The sequence below is a fragment of the Ascaphus truei genome, chromosome 8, assembly GCF_040206685.1.
Source record: "Ascaphus truei isolate aAscTru1 chromosome 8, aAscTru1.hap1, whole genome shotgun sequence".
Taxonomy (NCBI): Eukaryota; Metazoa; Chordata; class Amphibia; order Anura; family Ascaphidae; genus Ascaphus; species Ascaphus truei.
The window spans coordinates 71301455-71328211 of record NC_134490.1 but is presented as its reverse complement, the minus strand read 5'-3'; the positions used below and the strand labels follow the sequence as shown (position 1 = coordinate 71328211).

Here is a 26757-nt window from a genome sequence, read left to right as displayed (position 1 = left end):
TCGGAGAGAGAACACGACCCCTTACTGATGACGCTATGCAGAATAGGTCTTAAGATGATCCGAGGAAAAGCTTAAATAAGAAGAGTCCGTCAGTAACAGGAACACTCCCTCATTGAACTATATATATATATTCCTGATTAACCCCCCTCCCCCTATTATATAAAACATTAATAGATCTTCCTCCTTGCCCTCTGAAATCAGTCTGATAGGAGCATTTACATATGCAATGTCTTTATACAGTATATAATGTATACAACAAGCGACAGAGAAGCATACAAGCTACTTCCAATATGACAAAAATGCACAGTAAAATACTTATATATTCTCTTGAAAAAGGGTCATTTAGTTTAACCCTTTGGCCAAAGCATAGTAGGCCTCGGACATAGTAAGCACTTAGGTGCTGCTGCTCGCTCTCGCTTGCTGCCACTCGCTCTACCAGGAGCTTTTTGCTGTCCTGGCAGAGGAGACAGCAAGCGCGCTTGGGAGGCGGGTATCACTGTGTGTGTGTGTGTGTGTGTGTGTGTGTGTGTGTGTCACTTTGAAGTGGTCTGTGTGTTTGTGTGTCACTGGGGAACCTATGTGTGTGTGTGTGTGTGTGTGTGTGTGTGTGTGTGTGTGTGTGTGTGTGTGTGTGTGTGTGTGTGTGTGTGTGTATATTATATAATATATATTTTAATATTTTAAAAATTAAAAAAAAAAGACCTGTTGTGAGAATAAATTATTTATTTACATTGTGCAACTTTGATAAATATATTCACAGACGCACACACGCACATGCACACACGCACATTCATTTCTGGGTGTTTGGTGCTATGCTGTACGTACATACAATCCTTCCGGTCCCCACCTGACCCTGCCCGGTGTCTCCGGTTCCCCTCCTCATACCTCCCCCCCCTCCCTCTCCCTCCACATACCTCCCCCCTCCCTCTCCATGCTCCCCCCCTCCCTCTCCATGCTCCCCCCCTCCCTCTTCATGCTCCCCCCCTCCCTCTTCATGCTCCCCCCCTCCCTCTCCCTCCTCCCCCCCTCCCTCTCCCTCCTCCCCCCCTCCCTCTCCCTCCTCCCCCCCTCCCTCTCCCTCCTCCCCCCCTCCCTCTCCCTCCTCCCTCTCCCCTCCCTCCCTCTCCCTCCTCCCTCTCCCCTCCCTTCCTCTCCCTCCTCCCCCCCTCTCCCTCCTCCCCCCCTCCCTCTCCCTCCTCCCGCCCTCCCTCTCCCTCCTCCCCCCCCCTCCCTCTCCCTCCTCCCCCCCCTCCCTCTCCCTCCTCCCCCCCCTCCCTCTCCCTCCTCCCCCCCCTCCCTCTCCCTCCTCCCCCCCCTCCCTCTCCTCCTCCCCCCCTCCCTCCTCCCCCCCTCCCTCTCCCTCTTCCCCCCCCCCTCCCTCTCCCTCTTCCCCCCCCCTCCCTCTCCCTCTTCCCCCCCTCCCTTCCCCCCCCCCTCCCTCCTCCCCCCCCCCTCCCTCCTCCCCCCCTCCCTCCTCCCCCCCTCCCTCTCCCTCCTCCCCCCCCTCCCTCTCCCTCCTCCCCCCCCTCCCTCTCCCTCCTCCCCCCTCTCCCTCCTCCCCCCTCTCCCTCCTCCACCCCCTCCCTCTCCCTCCTCCCCCCCCTCCCTCTCCCTCCTCCCCCCCCTCCCTCTCCCTCCTGCCCCCCCTCTCACTCCCTTCTGCCCCCCCTCTCACTCCCTACTTCCCCCCCTCTTTCCCTTCTGCCCCCCTCTCTCCCTTCTGCCCCCCCTCTCTCCCTTCTCCCACCCCTCTCTCTCCCTTCTCCCACCCTCTCTCTCCCTTCTCCCCCCTCTCCCTCCCTTCTCCCCCCTCTCGCTCCCTTCTGCCCCCCCTCTGTTCCCCGCTCCTGCCTCCTCTCTCCCCCTCCCCCCACCCCTTCTCCCCCCTTTCTCCCTTCTGCCCCCCCTCTCCCTTCTGCCCCCTCTCTCTCCCCCCTCCCCCCACCCCTTCTCCCCCCCACCCCTTCTCCCCCCTCTGCCCCCTCTCTCCCTTCTGCCTCCTCTCTCCCCCCACCCCTTCTCCCCCCACCACACCACTCCGTTTGCCCCCCCACCACCAGCCCGTTTTTCACACCCACCCCCCTGCACCTGCCCCAGCCCCGTTTTTCACACCCACCCCCCTGCACCAGCACCAGCCCCAGCCCGTTTTTCACACCCACCTCCCTGCACCCGCACCAGCCCGTTTTTCACACCCACCCCCCCTGCACCAGTCCGTTTTTTCACACACACAGGTCCTGGTCCGATTCAAGGCAGGGGAGGATGACTCCTGTATGGCGTCTTCTCATCTGTCTACTGCCATGGCCGGACTCGGTCTGGTGAGAAGCCGGTAAGGAGCAGTCCCCCCCCCCTCACCCTGGTGGCGGTGCATGCATGCTATCTCTGGTGTGTGGGACACACACACTGCCTTCTGTCTGGTCGCGTTGCTCTGTAGTAACAATGGCGGCTCTGAAGGGAACCGGCTGCAGCCCCATTGGATGGGAGCGGTCACGTGACCGCTCCTCCGCTTCCCCGAGCGGCAAATTTCAATCTGCCGCTCTCGGAAGAGTTTCTCCTCCTCAGCACACATCATGTACGTATGTGACCAGCAAACCCCGGGTCCGAACAGGCGGAGCGAGAACACGACCCCTTACTGATGACACTATGCAGAATAGGTCTTAAGATGATCCGAGAAAAAGCTTAAATAAGAAGAGTCCGTCAGTAACAGGAACACTCCCTCATTGAACTATATATATATATATATTCCTGATTAACCCCCCTCCCCCCATTATATAAAACATTAATAGATCTTCCTCCTTGCCCTCTGAAATCAGTCTGATAGGAGCATTTACATATGCAATGTCTTTATACAGTATATAATGTATACAACAAGCCACAGAGAAGCATACAAGCTACTTCCAATATGACAAAAATGCACAGTAAAATACTTATATACTCTCTTGAAAAAGGGTCATTTAGTTTAACCCTTTGGCCAAAGCATAGTAGGCCTCGGACATAGTAAGCACTTAGGTGCTGCTGCTCGCTCTCGCTTGCTGCCGCTCGCTCTACCAGGAGCTTTTTGCTGTCCTGGCAGAGGAGACAGCAAGCGCGCTTGGGAGGCGGGTATCACTGTGTGTGTGTGTGTGTGTGTGTGTCACTTTGAAGTGGTCTGTGTGTTTGTGTGTCACTGGGGAACCTATGTGTGTGTGTGTGTATATTATATAATATATATTTTAATATTTTAAAAATTAAAAAAAAAAGACCTGTTGTGAGAATATATTATTTATTTACATTGTGCAACTTTGATAAATATATTCACGCACATGCACATGCACATGCACACACGCACATTAATTTCTGGGTGTTTGGTGCTATGCTGTACGTACATACAATCCTTCCGGTCCCCACCTGACCCTGCCCGGTGTCTCCGGTTCCCCTCCTCATACCTCCCCCCCTCCCTCTCCCTCCACATACCTCCCCCCTCCCTCTCCATGCTCCCCCCCTCCCTCTCCCTCCTCCCCCCCTCCCTCTCCCTCCTCCCCCCCTCCCTCTCCCTCCTCCCCCCCCTCCCTCTCCCTCCTCCCCCCCTCCCTCTCCCTCCTCCCCCCCTCCCTCTCCCTCCTTCCCCCCCTCCCCCCCCTCCCTCTCCCTCCTCCCCCCCTCCCTCTCCCTCCTCCCCCCCTCCCTCTCCCTCCTGCCCCCCCTCTCACTCCCTTCTGCCCCCCCCCTCTCACTCCCTACTTCCCCCCCTCTTTCCCTTCTGCCCCCTCTCTCCCTTCTGCCCCCCCTCTCTCCCTTCTGCCCCCCCTCTCTCCCTTCTGCCCCCTCTCTCCCTTCTGCCCCCCCTCTCTCCCTTCTGCCCCCCCTCTCTCCCTTCTGCCCCCCCTCTCTCCCTTCTGCCCCCTTCTCTCTCCCTTCTCCCACCCCTCTCTCTCCCTTCTCCCACCCTCTCTCTCCCTTCTCCCCCCTCTCACTCCCTTCTCCCCTCTCTCGCTCCCTTCTGCCCCCCCTCTCTCTCCCCCCTCCTGCCTCCTCTCTCCCCCTCCCCCCACCCCTTCTCCCCCCTCTCTCCCTTCTGCCCCCCTCTCTCTCCCTTCTGCCCCCTCTCTCTCCCCCCTCCTCTCTCCCCCTCACCCCACCCCTTTTCCCCCCACCCCTTCTCCCCCCCTCTGCCCCCCTCTCTCTCCCTTCTGCCTCCTCTCTCCCCCCACCCCTTCTCCCCCCACCACACCACTCCGTTTGCCCCCCCACCACCAGCCCGTTTTTCACACCCACCCCCCTGCACCAGCCGCAGCCCGTTTTTCACACCCACCCCCCTGCACCAGCACCAGCCCCAGCCCGTTTTTCACACCCACCTCCCTGCACCCGCACCAGCCCGTTTTTCACACCCACCCCCCTGCACCAGTCCGTTTTTCACACACACAGGTCCTGGTCCGATTCAAGGCAGGGGAGGATGACTCCTGTATGGCGTCTTCTCATCTGTCTACTGCCATGGCCGGACTCGGTCTGGTGAGAAGCCGGTAAGGAGCAGTCCCCACCCCTCACCCTGGTGGCGGTGCATGCATGCTATCTCTGGTGTGTGGGACACACACACTGCCTTCTGTCTGGTCGCGTTGCTCTGTAGTAACAATGGCGGCTCTGTAGGGAACCGGCTGCAGCCCCATTGGATGGGAGCGGTCACGTGACCGCTCCTCCGCTTCCCCGAGCGGCAAATTTCAATCTGCCGCTCTCGGAAGAGTTTCTCCTCCTCAGCACACATCAGCGCGCATGCGGAGGGTGAAAACTATAGCCGCGCTGATAACAGATGCAGGGGCTTTGTGCATCTGTTCAGCGCAGCTCAGCGACGCTGAGTGCACTATGTCCTGGGCCTAAGCCTGCGAGCCACGACAAGGCAGACCCAGAATGAAAAAGACCTGCTGACTTGGGAAGTCAGTAGCTCTCGTTTTTGACACTTATATACATTTATATTTTGTGGGGGCTCAGGGGTTCCTAAAATGAGCTTGCTGGGGTTATGTGTGTTGTTATATAATGTAAAACCCTGTTTATTTAATGTAACCATGTATTGTCATCATAACTCCGTGCCCAGGACATACTTGAAAAAGAGAGTTAACTCTCAATGTATTGCTTCCTGGTAATAAAACAGCAATAGTGTACACTGTGTTAATATACAGAAATGTGAATAGTAACTTGGCTCTTATGCATGCCCACTTACGAAAACAAAGAATTAATAAAGCAGTTACAACTTCTGGCTATTGTGTGCCTCTTTAATATGCTGATGACTGCCGGACCCCAAGGATATACAGGTAACGACCCAGTTGTGCTCCAAAATGTATTTTGTTGGATGTCCCTCACAGTAATCCAACAAGATAAAGATAGATACATTGTGCAGACCAGTAGTACACAACAAGTTTTAGTATTAATAAAAAACACACTACTCACACTTTCAGTAGTTATTACAGGCAATAAGAGGCTGAGCCTCTGGAAGACAAATTCCTAATGCTGATGGGCTGCAGACACTGTGTGACGGCTGATCATTGGTATCACTCTGGAGACTTCGTTTTTGTAAGTTGGCATGCATAAGAGCCAAGTTATTATCCACATTTCCATATATTAACTCAGTGTACACTATTGCTGTTTTCTCTCTTCTGGGTTGATCCTGCTCCTTCCGGAACTTGGAGGAGATATGCTGTACTAGAGGACTTTTTGGAAACAAGTCCTCACTGGAGGTTTCAAGCAACTTTCACCCTAGTATCTATCATTTAATTTTACTTGCCTTGATTCCACTTTTTGTCACATATATTGATGAGTGTAGGAGCGCCGTCCAATTCTTTTTGGTGTTTTGCTTCCTGGTAAAACATTTTATAAATAAATAAATATTGGGATATCTGTATAAGTGCTAGAAAAGGCAATGCAAGGGTTTCAGGCTTCGCCATATTGTACAAACTGTGGTTTTAAAGGTAACCACATGTCTTCAGGTTCCAGGAACACACTGAGATCAGAGGTCCACAAGAGTCTGCAGTGTGACTTCTAATCCCCAGAAGGCAAAGAAAAGAGAAAACAACCCCAATATTTACACTACAAAAGGTGTGCCTAGAGTAGAATTTAAATTCAGAAGAAGGAGGGATAGAGATGCGACTAAAATATATTTATTCATTCTTAAAATATAAAGTTGCATCTTTCTTGTTGGTAAAATATTTCAAACTTCAACAAATCTACACAATTTTAATAAAACATTAGTGACTCCTAATACAATAAGGTTGTTTTTTCCCCCTTGTCTGTGAAGTAAATGTAAACCTAGTACAACATGCTTGTTGCACTAAATAAGTCACCAGGGGGCTAAGTTTATCAAAGACCCCTGTTGTAAAACCCTACTAAACTAATATTAATAATGATGTGATTTATTTGATTAAACAGGTGTCGTTTTTGTGGACACTGCAAGGATATAATTACCTTCTGGTTTCTGTCAACCTTAATAGGCGCAGTCACTTCCGTTCATGAATTACACAGTAACATTTTATTTTAAGGTAACCACTAATGATCAGAAACATTGCACACAGTCACAATACATTTTAGCCAAGGTTTTTATTACCAAGTGAAATATATCAAGCACGCTGGACTTCCTAAAGCAACTCACACTTACAATAGCCTTATAACATAGCTGAACACTAGTATGTTATAAGATACATTTCTTCACATATTGACATTCTTGGTTAAAACAAATCCTATTATCTTTCTTTCAGTACATTTAGCCTTCATGAACAAAGAGTATAATGGATATGACCATAAGGCAGCATCTCTCTGCAGCAGAAAATCAGCAAGGTATTGTCATTAACTATAATATTTGCATTATAATAATAATAATAATGGGAGAGGTTAAATGAGTTATCCACAAAGACCGGAATGGATCAAAGCAGTCTTTGGCTCTAAATGAGTGATTGGTAGTTGATGAAAAATCATTTAATATGGGACTAGACATACGATTTCTGCATTGAATGATACTGACAATGAACCTAAGGAGGATGTTGAAACACAGCCTTGTTCATTGGCAGTCTCACATCAGTATGTATTGTATATTATATGGGTTTTAAGAAGAAAGCCAGCAAGGGCAGGGGAGGGCAGTTAGCTGTCAATGCTGCTGCTTGTCTGTTATTAAACGTTACTGTGAGGGGAAGACAGTACTTGCTGTTCTGGATAGAAGGTTTTAAGTTCTCATATTTACTGCTTTATTTATTTTTTCACGCCTATATAATGCAAAGTTGTTACATGGGAATTGACGTGCGTTATGCATGGACATTGCCTTTCATTGATGACTAATCCGTGCAGATACAGTACTAGCTAAAATCACTGTACAAATTCTTTAGTGAGCTGTCTTCATTAATGTTTATATTATTTCAGTTTTAAAGTTGCATATCTTTCTCAGCAATATTGTTCTAACGTTGCATGTCTGAGCTCATTCTTTTGAAATGTATACTATATACTATATAGTGTATACTGTGCCTTAGCTATGGTGTAAATTGCTATAACTAATATCTGTATTTTAAGTTTGTTATATTTTATATGTATAAATATACACACAATGTTTTTTTTATTAATATTTTATAATATTTTCGTTCATCATATAGTTAAGTTTTATGTTTGTGTCTAAAAGCAGAAATAGGAGATTGTATGTGTACTAACTAATTGTATGTGTACTAACTAATCCTTTCTTTGCCCTTTGATAACCTTCTTAAGATGCCGATGCCTTACTCAATGCTTACAAATTAATTCAAGATGCTAATACTGACAGATCAGTAGATGTGCCAGAGAACTTCAGCTGTGATTTATATATCCTATGTGCAGAACAAGCTATCCAAGTAAGTTTTTGTTTTTTTACAGAAATACAGTACTTGAACAACCACACTTTTTTTTGTTAAGCTTAAATAAAGAGTACATATACTGCAGTATAAAGTAGTGAATAAAATAACAATACCCTTTTAAGAATTCTTATATTTATTTAGAAAATGGAGACCAATACAATATTATTACCAATAACTACTGCTTAGGAGCATTCACCCAAAGTTTGTATAACTACTGCTATCGAGCTTACCCACACTTTGTAAGACACCTTCTCTGCAGCATACAGTATGTATGCTGGTCACACTATCCTATCCAGTCCCAGCCTCGGACCTTGAAAATGTACTGCACTCTGATTTTTCAAAGGTTCAAAACTGGATCACCCAAAACAAACTGTTTTTAAACACTGACAAAACAGTAACTATGATACTTGGGACTAAAGCTTCCATGACAGAGTTACTGATCAGACCCAGCTCTAAGGCTGAGGCCCCAGTGTCGGCTCTGCACGCGCGCCTGCTAGGCTGGCGGCACGTGCAGCTGGGATCCCAGGTCTGCGGTGAGCTGCAGGGGGAAAGACGGGGGATGGGGCGGGGGGCGCGGTCATGATGTCACCCGGCAGGTTCACTCTCATTGGCTGAACCACCGGGGGGCGTGGCCAGCGCTCCATCGCGAGTTGTGAGCACAGATTTCCTGTCTTCACAGAAATCTGTTCGCACAACGGGGCGGGCAAGGTAGTTAGTGGGCTCGGCCCCATTGAGGGGCGGCTCTTGTCCCTGCAGCACCCGCCATAGCAGGCAGCGGGGACCTAGCCTAACGCTAATCTAGCCTCAGTTACCAGCTTTACATATTTGGGTATGTGACTAGACTCCCATCTAACATTTAATTTGCATATTGACAACCCAACATCCAAAATCTATTCCAAACTGATTGTACTTTATAGAAATAAATCCTGCCTAAGCCCATTGGTCAGAAAGTGTATCGCACAGCAGCTGCTAATGCCAATTATTGACTATGGAGATATAGTGCATGGTACAGCACCCCAAACTCACCTCTACAAACTTGACATTCTTTATAGCTCAACATGCCATTTTGTCCTATTATGTAACTTCCACACCTACCATCGTGATATGTTAATTGGACTAGGTTGGCTATCCCTTGAGTCCAGGTGCAATTTACATCTTTCATTTCACCGTCAAATACGTTCTGGACAAGTTTCCCGTTTATCTGAGCAGGCTTCTCATCCCTACTGTACACATCACCCATCTCCTTAGATCCACCTCCAGAATCCTGCTTGTGGTTTCAGGTTTAATAAAGAATCTGGTCGCTCTTCCTTCTCTTACTGAACACCCAGCTGCTAGAACACAATTACCAGAGTCTCTCAAATCCTTCCTTCTGCTTCCTGTCTAAGGTCCGTTAAGACTTCTGCTGTTTTCAACTTTAAACATATTTGCAACTGTAAATTGTACCGTTGTCAACTTCACTTTGTGCCCAGGACACACTTGAAAACGAGAGGTAACTCTCAATGTATTTTTTGACCTGGTAAAATATTTTATAAAATCTTTTAAATATTATTTTAGAGAGTAATGGTTTAAGCAATATTGGTCACTAACATTAACTTGTGCTCTGATATTGTTCAGTTTAAGAATGACACTTAATTACATGCCAGTTTCTGAGAAAGTCACACATAACATTTATATTTGCACCTTAATTTTTCAATGTATTCCTCTACATCAGGGGTGCGTAAAGTGGGGGCCGCAAAATTTCCGGGGGGCGTGGCTGTTACAGAGGCCCCGCGCTGCCCCGAATGCATTTAAAATAAATGCCGGGGATCGCGCAAGGCCTCTGTAGCTTTTAACTTACCTTGAGTTCCAGCGATGCATCTCCATGACAACCGGCATCACATGACGCCGCGGGGTCACGTGACGTTATGTTGCACGGCAACATGACGTCACATGACTCCACAACGTCATTTGACACCGGAGCCATGCAGGTGGGGGGGCGCGAGCCGGAGGAGAGAGGGGGGCGTATGCTGGAAACTTTGCCCACCCCTGCTTTACATAATAATTTGGTCTCTATTAAATAATTGGTTGCTATATTTTTCTTCTTTGTATGTCGTTGCAGGTAGGAAATCAATCAGTGAGCAGAGATTGCCTACAGATGTATTTTAAAAGTAACCCTCCTACAAACCAGTTTTTTGGACGGGCGTATTTGTGCGAAGCCCAGTTACATGTCCCTCAGTCTGCTAATAATGTGGTATGGAAGTAGAAGTAGTTACATTTTTATGTAAGAGCCCTTATGCGATTACAGGACTGAAGATACAAAATAGTCGTTGTATATTGTGCAAAACCTTTAGGAGCCAGTCTTTGATCTGGTAAAGCTAAATACCAATGTTGATCTTGTTTTGAAGCTTAAATATTTTACCCCTAGATATAGCACTCGAAAAAGGGGATCCAGGCATTCTTCAATCTCATTTGTCCCTTGACAAAAGAGCTGTTACACAACATGACAGAAATAAATAATAATATGCACCCAACCATTAAAAGCAGCAGTTGAAGCTGCCGTTTATTTATTTTTTTCCCCCCTTTAATATGTACATCAATACAATCCACACAATGATAAGTAATTAGCTAAGTTTCTGATCGATCCGTTCTCCTCTGATCGATCGGCAAATATTTGGCTCGGGGTTCACTAAATGGCTGCAGAGGAGTATTCTGCAGTCAGTGGAACGCATATGTATATTAATATGCCAAAGTTCTGTGGGGAAGATCATGTGACCAGGCAGTCACTAGATACAATTGGTGCACTACTGGAGAGAGGGCAGGGCTCAAAAAGGGGTGTGCCAGTGCCTGTTTCAGAAGAGGAAGGGGATATGACTTTGTAAATGGTTGCTATAGAAACAAAAAATGCTTGATACATTATCATACATTAAAAATGTAATTTGGAGTTGTTTTAAAAATGAAAATGCTAATACAGGCGGTCCTCGGTTATCCGACGCAATGCGTTACTCAAAATGGTGTCGGATAGCGAAGCGTCGTATAGCGAAACCCATTTTCCCATAGGAACACTGTTTAAATCAAACGTTCCGTTCCTGAAGGCATTTTTAATGCTAAAATACACAAAATATTTTACTCAAGCAATAAGATATGCAGCACACACATAGATTATGATGGAAACATTTGATTCCAGAACTGCAAAATAAAAATAAAACTATACTGTATTCTGTACAGTAATGTACATGACCAAAACAAAACATCAATTATTGGAGGAAGATGATTGGGGGGGAGGGATCTTCAACAGACAACGGACTTTTTGGAGGTGATGTAGGTGGACTTGAAGGTTTCGGCCTCTTGAAGAATCTCTTCATTGAAGTCTGGACAGATCCTTTCCTTTTCTGCATGTAGATCTCTCTATAGCAGCTGATTTGGTTAGACACCCCACGACTGACTGTTGAACGCCGTTCAATGTTAGGGTCATTGTCCTCAAATATGGCCAGTGCGCTATCAATGTGCTTGAATGCCGCAGCCAACATTTTGGTTGACAATGATTTACGTGTCTGTGGCTGTGCCACATCAGCAGATTGGTGGGCCTCCTCTTCAGCAATTTTTTGCTCTTCTAATTGCATCAGGTCTTCATTACTCAACTCGTTAGAACTCCTCAATATCCTCGGTTGAGATCTCTGGCCATTTGCACAACAGTTTCTGTAACCTCTACAACAGTCTCTGTAAGGCCATGGACATCAGACACAAAATCCGGGCACAAATTACGCCAAACTCCATTTAAATTGGATTGTTTCACCTCATTCCATGCCTCTCCGATGTTTCTCACTGCATGGAGAATGTTGTAACCCTTCCAAAATTCTTTTAAGGTTGGACCTCCTTCCACATCAGTTGCTCTGATGGCCTGGGCAAATGTTCGCCTAAGATAGTAGGCCTTGAAGGAAGCGATAACCCCCTAGTCCATCGGCTGTATCAATGAGGTGGTGTTGGGGGGCATGAACACCACCATGACGTTTGGATGATGGTCATCCAGGTACACGGGATGGCCAGGAGCATTGTCCAGGAGCAGCAATGCTTTAAAATCAAGGTTCTGGTTTATGCAATATAATTGCACAGCTGGGATAAATTGATGCTGGAACCAGTCCTCAAAAAGGCTCCCTGTTACCCATGCCTTACGGTTGGACTTCCAAATCACTGGAAGTGTGCTCTTTGCATAACCCTTGAATGCCCTAGGGTTTTCTGCATGATAAACAAGCAAAGGTTTTAGCTTTAAATCACCTGCAGCATTTGATCCAAGCAGAAGAGTCAGTCTGTCCTTTGCAACTTTAAACCCGGGCATAGATTTTTCCTCTTTTGCAATGTAGCTTCTACTGGGCATTTTCTTCCAGTAGAGCCCAGTCTCATCAACATTGATATATAATATATATTAACAGTGTTCGACAAACCTATACATTTGCTCGCCCCGAGCGAGTGGATTTAACATCGTGGCGAGCTCCTATTGGCCCAAGCAGCACACGTTTGGTACTAGGTGGCGAGTAGATTTTTTTGTGTGGCGAGTAGATTTTTTGGTGATTTGTCAACCACTGTATATATATATATATATATATAGTGGTTGACAAATCACCAAAAAAACTGCATGATAAACAAGCAAAGGTTTTAGCTTTAAATCACCTGCAGCATTTGATCCAAGCAGAAGAGTCAGTCTGTCCTTTGCAACTTTAAACCCGGGCATAGATTTTTCCTCTTTTGCAATGTAGCTTCTACTGGGCATTTTCTTCCAGTAGAGCCCAGTCTCATCAACATTGAACACTTGACGTGCGCAATAGCCACCGTCCTCTATAATTTTGGCCAATGTAACAGGGAAGGTTTTAGCTGCCTCCTCATCAGCACTAGCAGCTTCACCGGTCACTTTAATGTTATGCAAGTTTGCCCTCTCTTTAAACCGCATAAACCAGCCCTTACTTGCAGTGAATGTTTCCTCGGTGGACCCTTCTCCATGCTGGTGCTTACTGTCCTCATAAAGACTCAAAGCCTTGGCCTGAATTAAGGCTAAACTAATAGGCACATGACGCTGGGATTGATCTTCCAGCCATATGATGAGGAGTTTTTCTACCTCAGCAATATGCCCAACACGTTGCCTTATTGTTGTACTTGCATAGGTGCTGATCCCTTGATCTGTTCCAAGATTCTTGCCTTATCTTTGATTATTGTCACAATAGTTGTGCGAGGTATATCCAAGGAACGTCCAATTTCTGTGTTCGTCTCTCCTTTCTCAGAGCACTTTCTTATGTTTTGTTTGGTCTCCAAAGTAATAGATTTTCTATTCCTTTTTGGAGTAACAGCACTTTGCTTTTTGCCTTTATCAGCCATGGTTAGGGCCTAAAATACACCACTAAACCTTCACACAGACTGTTCAGAATAATTTCCCTAACCTGCAGCCTTCTGATTGGACATTTGTAGCAATTTTTTAAAGCGTCGTAAAAGCGTCGGATAAGCCGTTCGGGCGTCGTAAAATGGGCCATAAGGATGCATTGACTAGCGTCGGATAAGCCGTTCGTCGTAAAACAAAACGTCGTAAAACGAGGACCGCCTGTATTTTCTTAGTACAGAATTGATTTATTTAAAAAAAAAATATGTAGGATATTGCTTGGTCTGCAGCTTTAAATAAAAAAGCCAGAAAGGCTTTCTTCTAAAACAGCGGTGCGCAAACTGTGGGGCGCGACCCCCAGGGGGGGCGCGACACTGCCGACGGGGGGCGCGGGGTTTACAGAGGCCCCGCGCGCTTCCCGAAGGCACTTAAATTAAGTGCCGGGGGAGCTGCAGGGCCTCTGTAAACCTTACTTACCTAGGCTCCGGCGGCTTCCTCCCTGCGGCGCCATGGCAACGCGGCGTCAAAATGACGCTGCGAGGTCATGTGACGTCACGTTGCTATGGCAACGTGACGTCATTACGCCGGAGCGCGGGTAAGTTGGGGTTGGGGGGGGCGCGGGAGCGAGTGGACAGCCGTCAGGGGGGCGCAGGGAAAAAAGTTTGCGCCCCCCTGTTCTAAAACATACATTTTTAATGTATTATATATATATATATATATATATATATATATATATATATATATATATATATATATAATATATATTAACAGTGTTCGACAAACCTATACATTTGCTCGCCCCGAGCGAGTGGATTTAACATCGTGGCGAGCTCCTATTGGCCCAAGCAGCACACGTTTGGTACTAGGTGGCGAGTAGATTTTTTTGTGTGGCGAGTAGATTTTTTGGTGATTTGTCAACCACTGTATATATATATATATATATATAGTGGTTGACAAATCACCAAAAAAACTGCATGATAAACAAGCAAAGGTTTTAGCTTTAAATCACCTGCAGCATTTGATCCAAGCAGAAGAGTCAGTCTGTCCTTTGCAACTTTAAACCCGGGCATAGATTTTTCCTCTTTTGCAATGTAGCTTCTACTGGGCATTTTCTTCCAGTAGAGCCCAGTCTCATCAACATTGAACACTTGACGTGCGCAATAGCCACCGTCCTCTATAATTTTGGCCAATGTAACAGGGAAGGTTTTAGCTGCCTCCTCATCAGCACTAGCAGCTTCACCGGTCACTTTAATGTTATGCAAGTTATATATATATATTGCTCCTGATCACTGATATCAAAATAATCTCACTTATTTTCTCTAATAAGTGATGGTGCTATTCTAATATGTTGCATAATAACTGCTTTAAAATGATTGTCAATTTGGCAATTTTTGTTTCAGGATGAATTGAAAAGGTCAGTGGCATTTTATCTCAAGGCCATAGAATTTGCGAAACAGCAGCAAAGGTGTGTTCCATTTAATTAATTTTCTGTCAGTTTTAATTATTGAAGCAGTTAGTTAAAATTTTCCATTATGGGATGTACGTACCCTAATCCAGGGGTTCTCAACTCCAGTCCTCAAGATCCCCCCCAACTGGTCACGTTTTCAGGATATCCCTGCTTCAGCACAGGTGGCTGAATCAGGGATATCCTGTGCTGAAGCAGGGATATCCTTAACACCTCTCCTATTGGGTGGTCTTGAGGACTGGAATTGAGAACCGCTGCCCTAAGCTATAAGCCTTTTAGGCTTTTGACAAAACAGTAGCTGTACTGAATGTTAAGACTATTGACGTAAATAAGCTTACTAGGCACAGTTTTGCCAACCAAACCCTTTATCTGCATCCTTTTACATTTTGAACATTATAGAATAACATTTGTAGGATTCATTTATTTGACCTCAAGAAAGAAAAAGTCCCATGTAGCTGTTTTGTTTTTCAGATACTATTTTTTAGTATCCAACGCATCCGTCTTATACTGGCAGACGGTCCGTCCATTTCTGAAGTCCGGCAGTCGCCACCACCTTATTCCTAGCCTTACTCGTGTTGTACAAGCTTTGGATTTTATTGACGAGCAAGACCGGGCCTGGAAAGCAGAACTTATGATGTAAGTTTAATTGTTTTGAGAGCTTTAAAAAAAAAAAAATGACCGCAAAATTGAAAACATCAATGATGCTTTTTTTTATTCTAAGGTTTTGGAAAATGGGTATGTTACATTTGTAGATCAATTCAATGTTGTTGCATCTTATGTGCGCACTGGTTAAACGTCACAATGCCGCCATGATGTTCATCAAACATGATAAAAACAGGCATGTTTGGCCCATATGAGTTAAGACATTGCCTGAATGGTGTCAATATGGATATGGAAAAGTGAGGAATCACAACAACAGTATTTGAATTAACTTTAAACTACTTATTATCTAAAAAATGCATAACATTTCTGAAAAATATTTTTCAGAGATACACTACCTCCAACATTTGTAAAATACCATACATAATGCATACGTGTGTGTGTGTGTAATATATATATAAAAAATGAATAGACGATACAGTTCTGTGGCTAACGAAATGCTTTTATTTGTGCGAGCTTTCGAGATACACTGATCTCTTCTTCCAGCGATGTTACATTGAATAAAGCAGGCAAGGGTTTTACTCAAAAACAGTGCATCTTGTTATGTGACTAGGACCCATCCCTACCCCTGTGTAGTGTGCGATTTATGACTAGAGGTGTTAAATAGTCCCTGAATGTGAGGATTGTAAGAGTGTGTGTGTGTGTAAATATAAATAAATAAAGAGCCCACAGTGTATACAGCGCTTTACAAAAGGTGTGTGGAGTGGGAGTATATCAATGGTGTGCATAGGTGGGGAAATGTGAGAGGGTGTTGCAATACTAAAAGTGTGTGTAGATACTATGTGGTCCCTACTGGTATATAGGGATGGAATTATATATATATATATATATATATATATATATATATATTCATGGTATGGAGATTTGCACTCACGTTTTGGTTGGAAGGCAGATGCTTGTCCCATATGCAACATATAGACGTGTGGTCACCAGGGGAATCCTGATGGCCAAAGAAGACAGCCCACCGCAAAGATGATACAAAAAAGTGTATTATGAAACACAGGGCCGCCAACGTTTCGGTCCTCGTAGAGAGACCTTCCTCAGGGCAGTGCCTCTATGAGGACCGAAACGTTGGCGGCCCTGTGTTTCATAATACACTTTTTTGTATCATCTTTGCGGTGAGCTGTCTTCTTTGGTCATCAGGATTCCCCTGGTTACCACACGTCTATATAAATATATATATATATAACTATATAAATATATATATATAAGTGTCCTTGCTATCTATCCCACAGGTGTTATTTATCCATTCCCCTGTTGTCACTGATTTGCGCCGTTTGTATTTTGATCCTTTGTATATTTTCTGCTATGGTTTATGTGTATATATATATATATATATATATATATATATATATATATATATATATATATACACATAAACCATAGCAGAAAATATACAAAGGATCAAAATACAAACGGCGCAAATCAGTGACAACAGGGGAATGGATAAATAACACCTGTGGGATAGATAGCAAGGACACTCATTGCTATTTATCCCACAGGTGTTATTTATCCAATCACCTGTGGTCACTGATTTGCGCCGTTTGTATTTTGCATCTATATATATATATTCTTTTTTTTTTTACTTGTTTATCATGTTCTTCATTCGGCAAGAAAAAACATATTGGGTATCTAATTTTGAAGATGGTCAGGGAATAATTTGAGTTCAAAGAATAAATATTGGGAATACCTGCACGCAATACACATCCTCTTTTCTTTCTTCTCAGGGAGCTGCTGGAGTGCATGTTGGATGCTCAAAAAATAGAGGCAGCTGCTGACTTTGCGTCTGTGACAGCAGAATATGTTAAAGCGGAAGTCCCTGAGAAATATCATCTGCTCTTCTCTAAAATGGTGATTACTGAAATGATAGGTCATGTTTTTCTTTGACGGGTGTTGCTATGTAAGGGTGGAACTGTGCAAGTACAGTATAAGTTAATGTGACAAGATTCATGGAAATTGTGACAGCAAGGGCAACATCTACTAAAGCAGGGGTGGGCAACTCCCGTCCTCAAGGGCCACCAACAGGTCAGGTGTTAATGATACACCTGCTTCAGGACAGGTGGCTCAATCAGTGGCTCAGTCTAAGGGCCTCATGCAGAGAGCAGCGCTATTTAGAATTGGAGAGGGGAATAAAAAGAAGCTTTAATGGAGAGTTTTTTTCTCCATATGCAGAAAGGTCCGAAAACTGCATTTAGAATCCTTTCTGCATATGGAGAGTTTCAACCAGCGATATGCGCGCTGTTGAAACGTGTTGAAAAAAAAACGCGTTTTTTTTTTTTTTCTCCCCCACCGGCAGCCGACCTCCAGCTTCCAGCCAAGTTTTTTTGGCGGAGGTAAATAGAGAATTTCTCTCCATGTTATTGGCGCGATCAGCCACTAGATGGCGATCGCGCCTTTCTGAATATGGATATTTTTAGAACAGGGGAAATTTAGGTTCTCGCCGGTAGCTCGGTGAGAAACACAAAAAAATAAAAAAACATGGCGCTTTTTTTAAAACTCGCCAGTACCTGCAGTTCTACAGGCATTTCTCTCCAAAAAATGCCGCTATTCACCTTACCGCTGCTCTCTGCATGAGGCCCAAAGACTGAACCATCTCAGCTGAAGCTATTCTGAAAACCTGGCTTGTTGGTGGTTCTTAAGGGCTGGAGTTGCCCACCCCTGTACGAAACAGTGTTAAGGCTTACAGCTTATGTAATTGAATATGCCTTAAAGGGTTAGAGCAAGCGTGGTCAACTCCAGTCGTCAAGCCCCCCCTCCTCCCCCAACAGGTCATGTTTTCAGAATATCCCAGCTTCAGCACAGGTGGCTGAATAAGTCCTTGCTTCAGCATAGATGTAATGACATTCTGGGTAATGACATGGAAATGAGCACAGTGTGTCTTTCTTTACTTCACATCCAATTTAACATGGACCCCTCGGAGCTTATTTCTGCCGCATTACACAGCTTTTCAGCACAGCCTGGGTTAAAGCAGTGCATAGCCAGTAACACTGCTCACAGACAGCTCTTTCAACCTTTTGAGTCTCACGAGTGCGAGATTGGTTGCTGGCTATGCAACGTGAAGCTGGTACGTGGGTATATCCAGACATTAAAAAAGTTATGGTGGGTAAAAAAAAAAAAAGGCCAAAAACCCTCCACCGTACAGTGTACTGTAAATAAAAATACCACGTGTGGTTTATTTGCATGTGTCAGACAGGTTTAACAAATGTTTTTTTTTTAAAGTCTGAGTTTGAAAGGTAACTTTTACAATACTCCTTGACCACTTTTTGTAAAAAACTTCCAGTGTGCAAATGAATAACCAATTAGATGTATACAGGCAAAGTACATTTGACATTTGTTTTCAAAAGTTATAAATAATAATTTTGTTATTTAAAGGTACATCACAAATTAATTGATTTGGATAAAGCAGCTATGGAAACCAAAGCTTCCATGAGGCTGTCGGTCATCTATGAAATTCAGAAGCTGAGATCGTGAGTATGAAAGTTTTCACTCTTATGAGATCTTCCTAAAAGTATAAAGTTGCGCCAAACAATCATAGGCCAGCTATACTTTTATGGGCTTTATGTTGTTTTATAGTTTTTCCTGTTATCGTAGAAAAAAATATTGCCATCATTCTGAAAAATCAGTATTTTGTACATTAAGCATGTATTATACTAAGGTTTTGTGCCTATAGGCAAACAATGACGCGCACCGCTTGTAGGCGTGGCCATGACGTCACGAGGGTAGGCCTCACTGTGATTGACTCAGTGTCACGTGGCACAGCAGCCACTTGAAAATACACATTTCTTTGTATTTCCACCAAGCTGCCGCAACAATGCTGTCTGCCGTGCGCACGCGCGCGTCAGCAGTGGATACACTGTAGTATGAAGACAGGTATTTTTCATTACCGTGCGCGCGCATGCGCTTAGTATAATACATGCCTTACCTGTATATTTCCTACCTCTCCCTTTTCTCCTCTTTTCTCAGTGAGCATTAACATTGTAATTAGTTTTTTATGTGATGTATTTCTAGTTATAATTTAATTGCCACAAAGCCATGGAAAATAACAATATGTTTCCTTAATGTTTCCAGCTATAACATTCTGCATTCACTCTATACTGGCCCCATTTTTGTGTTCACATAAATAATAGTATTTCAAATAAAACAGCTTATTTTACTGCTTATTTTAACTCTATTCCTACATTTTCATAAAACAAAGGCAAATGGACAATAATTTACCAACAAAGGACATTTTCACAAACCTCAATGACATTTATAAACTTTTGACAACTTGTGAAGAAGAAGAAACATCATCAAATATATCCATTCCAGAAAAGTAAGTTTTATGTTCTTTCTTGTTAGTCCTTGTTTTTATATGATGGTTTAAAGGAGCAATCCAAGCATTTTCTACATGTATGTTTTTTTTGTTTGTTTTTTTAGTAAATCAGGTCTGTAGTGTTAGATAATATTTACTACTTTTTTTTATTTTTAAATCCAACTCGTAATGCAGTTGTAATGAGTTTTAATACACTGAGCATCCTTTGATTTCTATAGCAGGCTTTAGCCACCTCCCCAGCAGTGCAAGATCTTTGTAACACTTTCCTGTTTGAGCTGCAAATTGTAACAGTAGATAATGTTACCTTAGGAATATAAGAATACATTGTAGCTGCTAGGTACACTGACGAATGATTGATTTGAAACTGAAAGGCAGCCATTTAGGGCCTCATGCAGAGAGCAGCGCTAACATGAAAAGCGGGATTTTTTGGCGAAATCTGCCTTTAGAAAGGCACGTAATGGCGAGTTTTGAAAGAAGCGCCATTTTTTTTTTATTATTTGCAAATCTCGCCGCGCGGCTGGCGAGAACCTAAATCTCTCCAGTGTTGAAAATGGCCGTATTCAGAGAGGCGCGATCGCCATCTAGCGGCTGTTCGCGCCAAAAAAAGGCGCGATTTTCAACATTTTGCTTCGCCTTCGCAGTTGGCAAGAAGCTGGAGCTCGGCGGCCGGTGGGGGAGAAAAAAAAAAAACGAGATTTTTTTACAACAAGTTTCAACAGCGCTCATATCGCCGGTTGAAACTCTCCATATGCAGACAGGATTTTAAATGCAGTTTTATGACCTTTCTGCATATGGAGATTAAATCACGCCAAAAAAGGTACTATTTTTTACTTTCTCCAATTAATTCCACCGCTGCTCTCTGCATGAGGCCCTTAGTGAACCCTGGGAAACAGGATTTTGCTGATTGATCACGGGAGAACCAACCAATTGGCAGCTTAGGTAATTAGTTTTCAATAAAGGTAATCAAATACTGCATGTAATTAAACAAAACAAAAAAAAATATATATATATATATATATATATAATTTATTTATTTATTTTTTTAAATGTAAACTGCCTTTACAGGGCTTAGTATAGAAATGTGATATTGGGCTGGATGTTTTATCTTTTCATGCTTAGCAAAAGCTACTACAATATGTTTGTTAAGAGAGACACAACACTAACTATTATCCAATAGCTTTATTACAAAAACTTTTTCATGACCAACTGTTGATTTTGAAAGGAAAAAGGAATGACTTGATATCATTTTAGACAAACAATTGCTGAATTTTGTGTAATCCGTGATCCGTGACAGTGAGTCAGTGGAACCAAATTTGTAATATATGTGTAGAAAATATAATCTATGCATCATAATACTGTTATACTGCAGGTATGTTTTGTTTCTCCTATTTTATTTCTTGGTGTCTTCACCAAAAGTGTTTTCTTTAAATGTTCCAAATTGATTTTTTTAAATTCTTTTACAGAATCCCACTTCTGATTGAATTAGCTTGTCTCTCCATGGAGTTAAAATGCAACCAACTTGTGGCTTCTTGCATCAATGATTTGAAGAACACATATGTTTCTGTACGTTTCAGACAAGTACATGTGTATGTCGGTCTACTGTATATGTTTTGGTTAACAGTTCAATATATGTACATACAGTACTGACCTGCATGTAAGGACATCAAGAGCATTCCCAGGGAAACAACATACCAACATGTGCAAGAGAGCACATAGTACATTATACATTTTACCATGTAATTCAACCCCAGTCCTCAAGGGCCACCAACGGGTGAAGGTTTAAGGATATCCTTGCATCAGCACAAGTAGCTCAATCAGTGACTCAGTCAGAATGACTGAGCCACTGATTGAGCCACCTGGGCTGAAGCAGGAACATCCCAAATACCTGGCCTGTTGGTGGCTCTTGAAGTTTCCACCCCTGATGTAATGTATAAAAATAAGTAACTCACTGGCATGTAAACAAATACCATCGGAAGAAAATCCCTTAGTAGAGAAGCTTAAAATGTAATGCAGTGTGCTTTTGATCTATACAGTATGTTAATGCATAAAACATGGTTTTGCAGTTAAATTGATTGACCTTGGTATAAATGCGCAGGGCAGCTTACTGCTAGTTTAGCACATGCATACATTAGTTTACACTTTGGAGACTGTCCACTAGGAGGAGTTGGGAAGGAAACAGATAAACTGTATAATTTTTGCACCAGAAAACGAATAGGTCTCAGGTAGTGAATGCTACCCTGGCTCATCGTCATACAGTATGTGAACTTAATTAAATGTTTAATACTTAGAAAAAGAAATTGCCATGCGTCACTCATACATTTCTTTCCCTTGAAAACACCATTGAATTATCGGGGAGGGGGAGTTGCCATAAAAACTTAAAGTCTAATTCTTGACGGTGGACAATATTTTGCATACTATATGTTTTGTTTACTGTAGATCTCAAAATTGCAACCAGACTAACACGGCGGCCACGATCTAACTGTTTGCTATTAACAAGTTATTGATCTTTACAACTGATTTGTATTTCTTGTGCAGGACCCAGCCACTCTCATAATCGTTGAATGTCTTGAATGTGAGCATGAAGTTCAGAATCTGGGCACTAAAGCTGCTCTGTACACCAAAAGTGCAGTTGAGGTATGGACACGAAATGTATCCTGTGAATATCTTCTGTAGTGCCACATCTATGCATTTCCATGTGCCAGAAATGCAAGGGATTCCTGTGTGAAATAATGTCTACAAATCATTTTCATACACATTCCTTTATTTTACAAATACATTATGGATGCTGCAGACATAATAAATAAATATATATATATATATATATTTCCTGGAACCAGGGTCACGAATGATGTATGATTAGTTCCAGTAAGCTCAACTCATGTCCTCCCTCTTCCAAAGCATGACAAGTCCTTAATGTCTTTCTTAATTTTATTGCTGGATTAGAAAACACAGGAACTTGTGGGTGTAGTGTAGGCAGAGAGTGCTTCTCTATGTGGGATGCTTCTATGAGGTTGGACTATGGTAAGAGAGAAAGGCCTTACCAGGGGTGGATGCAGACAGGTCTGTACTCACTGTAATCTAGGGTGGAAAAGAAAGTGAGGGGCAGGGGTCACACTAAAGGTTGAGTGGGACTGCACTAACTGTCAGCAAAAGACAGGGGAGAACATGGGAAAGTCCATTAACTGGGAGGACTGGAGAAGCTGCAGTAGCAGTTCACTGATTATGTGCTCAGAGGCAAAAAATGCAACATTGTTGCATGTTACACAGGCACAGTGTGTGTATGTGGAGCCAATGCCTGCAGCTGAACTTAAGGAGCTGACAAGCAGAAGGGGGGTCGGGCAGGAATGTGATTCTTGTTCCATGACACTCCCCGTCTGGTATCTGGAGATACCACTATATAACTGGAATATGTGGAACATATGTGCAATGCATAACAAAGATAACATCACATTCTCAAACAATGCAAGAGTCCATGTCCACATAGCGATGTGACACCGGCCGGTATCACTGGTATCAAGGTCCCTTGGCCAAGGTTCTTTGGCAAAGGATGCAGGATGGATGCACAGCTCCAGGTTTGCTGGTTGCACCACAATGTCTTTGTATAAAAGTCTCTGGCACTGTTTCCTTTTAGTCTTGTGAGAGAACAGTCCTTTTGTCTCTGTAGTTTCACCCACAGAGTGTATCCCCTTGTGGGTATACCAGCCGTGGTAGCCTGTCGCTCTATCACCTGGCGTTTGGCAGAAGGAGAGGGCTTTTGGCTCCTTGTGGGAGCGGATTACTGTCCCTGGAAAACTGGTTGTCGAATGTAATCCAATAAAGGGGGCGTCATTCAGGGAGACTCCCTGAAGCTGAGCGCTGGGGTTGAACATTACCCGGATTTGATCGGGTTCCTGAGGGTGGTAGGCCCCAGGTGATTGGAGGTACCGACATTCTTTGCCTTCCTCCATTAGAGGTGCTGGCTTTGCGTGGCCGGTAAAGAATATCTTCTGGATGAAGACCACAAAGTTGTTTTTGGTCTCTGGTTCCCTTTGTGGGCCGCAGAGGTGCGAGGTGAACCTAGAGATGGCATGTTCTCCATTGTTTGGGAAGTGCCTCCTTGGTGAACGGAATGGTAGCGGAGTCACCCGACTGCTTAGTCCGTCTTTAGAGGGCTCCTTGACAGTTAACCTCGGGAATCCTCTATCTTCCCTCGAGGGTGTTTGTTTGTCATCGTTCCTTGTTGTCTGGAACGCTGTGCACCGTAGTTCATCGGTACATTTCTCTTGCACGAGAACATCTCCGCGTAGTTTGGTGAAACGCTTTTGTGTTTCTTTGTTGACTGCCATCGGGAGGTTGTTTTCTCCCTGGACATGACGAAGAACAGTCTCTTTTGTCCTTGTAAATCCTTTTGGGAAATGTCTCTGCAACTGTCCCCTTTTACGTGTTTGAACGAACAGTCCTTTTGACACTGTGGCTTCGCCTGTGGGGCGCAATCTTTTGCGGCTATGCCAGCCGTGGCAATTGGTTGCTCTGTTGCTTGATACTCTGTGGAGAGGAACAACTGTACGTCTTAATTGTGCCCTTGCTCGCGGGAGTATTGTCTGATTGTTTGTTGTTTTTAGGACGATCCCTTTATCGGTCACCTTTGGGAGGTTACTCTCTTCCTTCGGTGGGGTCGACTCATCATCCTTGGCTGTCTGGACTGCTGAGCATCCTAAGCCATTGTCGCATCCCATCGGCGTGAGGATGTCTTTGTTGGTCTCAGGGGTATGACCTTGTCTTTCCTCTTCACTTGGCCCTTCGGTCACTTGGAGATGGCCAAGACATGGTTCAGAGAGAGATGTGTGTCCACATTCTGTCACCTCCGTTCTGCGGGCATCAACGTAGTCTTGCCCGTGCTCTCTGTTAGTGCACGAGTTGCCCACTATCACCCATCCTAGGTCGAGTCTTTGGGCGTATGGCGCGTTGTGGGGTCCGTTGTGCTGTTTACGGACTTTATGTACCCTCATGATGTCCCTACCGAGCAGCAGCAGGATCTTGGCGTCTTGTTCCACCGGCCGGATGTGGTTGGCTATTCCTTTGAGGTGGGGGTAATGGAGTGCCACGTCTGGTGTGGGTATCTCGTCCCTGTTTGTGGTCATGTGGTTGCACTCGATGAGTGTGGGAAGGGGCATGTTCACTTTGCCGTCTATTGAGCATATGGTGTAGCCGTTCACTCTTCTCCCTGTGGTCTCCATTTGCCCTGCGCACGTTCTGAGAGTGTAAGGAAAGGCACCATCTTGTATGTTAAACATGTCGAAGAACTCTGACCTGACCAGTGATCGGTTGCTCTGGTCGTCGAGGATTGCGTACATCCGAATAGCCTTCTCAGGTTGTCCCTGGGGGTGCACTGCGACAAGGCATATTTTGGAGCAGGACATTTTGTCACCTTCTTTTCCGCAAACCTCAGTGCGCTGAGATGTGACGGATGTTGACTCTCCTTCTTCTTTCTCCCCGCCATGCTCCGCTATGGAGGATGGGTTCTTGAGTTGGTGGAGTGTCATCGCCTCTGGGTGTAACGCTGTCACGTGCTTGTAACTCTCGCACACTGTGCATTTGATCTCTTCCTTACAGTCCCTGGCTAGATGGGTCGTGGAACCGCAGCACTTGAAGCAAACTCCGAATTCTCCAAGTAACCTCTTGCGTTCCTCTAGGGACTTCATCCTGAACCCAAAGCACTTGTTGAGTGGGTGTGGCTTCTTGTGTATGGGACATTCCCTGTTTGGGTCCCTTGGTTCCTTGTCTCCGGCGACCGACTGATCGGGAGTAGTTTGGGTCGTGGGAGGCACGTCCGTCCTGCGGGCCGAGATGGGTGTTTGGGGGTTACCATATCTCGTCGCTGGTCTCTCGTTCTTCGGGCTGCTTGCACTGTATGTGGTTTGCGCACCTAAGATGAAACTGGGATCGTTTCTTGTCTTTGCCGCTTCGCAGATGAAGCTCACGAAGAATGAGAATGGGGGGAAGACAACCTGCTTCTCCCTTTTGTATTTGGAACCTTGTGAAAGCCACCTTTCTTGGAGGTTGAAGGGTAGCTTCTCCAGGATGGGTCTCACTCCACGAGCTGAATCTAGGGCGTTGAGACCTATTAAGGAATGGTCTTTCCTTGCGAACTCCAGTTCTTGCAGCAGGTCTCCAAGATCTCGTAACTTCGAGTAGTCTTTACTCGTGATCTTGGGGAAGCTCTCGATTCTTTTGAAGAGTGAATCCTCGACTGCTTCAGGGCTGCCATAGGTCTCTTCTAGCCTTTCCCACACTAGGTCCAGACCTACTTGGGGTTGATGTGCGTTTGCCGTCCGAAGTCTCTGCGCTTGCTCCCTGGATACGTTCCCCAAGAACTTAACTAACAGGTTGAGCTCTTCCCTTGCTGAGAAGTCCAAGCTGTCGATTGCGTCTTTGAACGTGAACTTCCACGTCCGGTAGTTCTCAGGGCGGTCGTCGAAGCTGATGAGTCCTGCGTGCACCAAGTCGCGCCGGATCATGTACTTGGCTATGTCTGTCAGACCTGAGACGTCGGCGCGTTTGCCCCGTTCTGAGGTAGTTGCTGGGACGGTCTGTGCGGTCGCCTCTTCCTTGGCGTGGACGCGTGATGGCTGCTGGCCAGTGTGAGGGGCTGTTTTCTCCCGCGTGGGTGTACCTGGATTACGAGCCTGTTGTGGTGCATCCGTGTGCGCTCTGGCGTGTGGATCACTGTTGCGGCTGCGGCTATCCCAGGCAGCATGTACCATTGAAGGAACAGTATCTTCTCCTCGTGGACCTAGCAAGTCTTCGGTGTTTGTGGAGTCGCTCCATCCGTGTTGAGATGGTGCGCTGGTGTTTACACTGAAGAGGCTCCTTACGTAGTCTTCAGTGCGTTGGGCTGGATCCTCTGAAGCTATCCGTCTGTACGGTAGCTCCCCGCCGTCCTGTCTCGCAGCTGCTTCTAGGACTTCGGCTTGGGCTATGGCGGCAGCGGCGTCCTCTTCTTTGCTTAGAGCCTCTAGATCCGCGTCTAATTCGGCCTTTCTACGCGCATTGGCAGCGGAAGCGGCCTGCTCCTCCTCTTCTATGCGCGCCCTTTCTGCCCTTACGGCTGCCTCTCTCCGACCATATTCGGCTCTGGCACGTGCGGCCTCTGCTGTGGCTCGCGCCT

The 26757-nt window shown here is 45.0% G+C and overlaps 1 protein-coding gene across 8 annotated transcripts in view; it reads left to right on the top strand.

The window, feature by feature from the left end:
* Window positions 1–6704: 6704 nt before the first annotated feature.
* Window positions 6705–26757, top strand: part of CFAP46 (cilia and flagella associated protein 46) — a 134115-nt gene continuing 114062 nt past the window's right edge. For 7 of the 8 annotated variants that reach the window (XM_075612560.1, XM_075612558.1, XM_075612554.1 and 4 more), the window contains exons 1-10: window positions 6705–6795; window positions 7708–7829; window positions 9931–10062; window positions 14574–14638; window positions 15110–15274; window positions 17026–17149; window positions 18671–18765; window positions 19494–19610; window positions 21074–21173; window positions 22146–22244. In XM_075612560.1, the coding sequence (XP_075468675.1) occupies window positions 6747–6795; window positions 7708–7829; window positions 9931–10062; window positions 14574–14638; window positions 15110–15274; window positions 17026–17149; window positions 18671–18765; window positions 19494–19610; window positions 21074–21173; window positions 22146–22244 (1068 nt within the window). In that variant the 5' untranslated portion in view covers window positions 6705–6746. The remainder of the gene's footprint in view (window positions 6796–7707; window positions 7830–9930; window positions 10063–14573; window positions 14639–15109; window positions 15275–17025; window positions 17150–18670; window positions 18766–19493; window positions 19611–21073; window positions 21174–22145; window positions 22245–26757) is intronic. The other variant, XM_075612559.1, reaches the window with a different exon arrangement.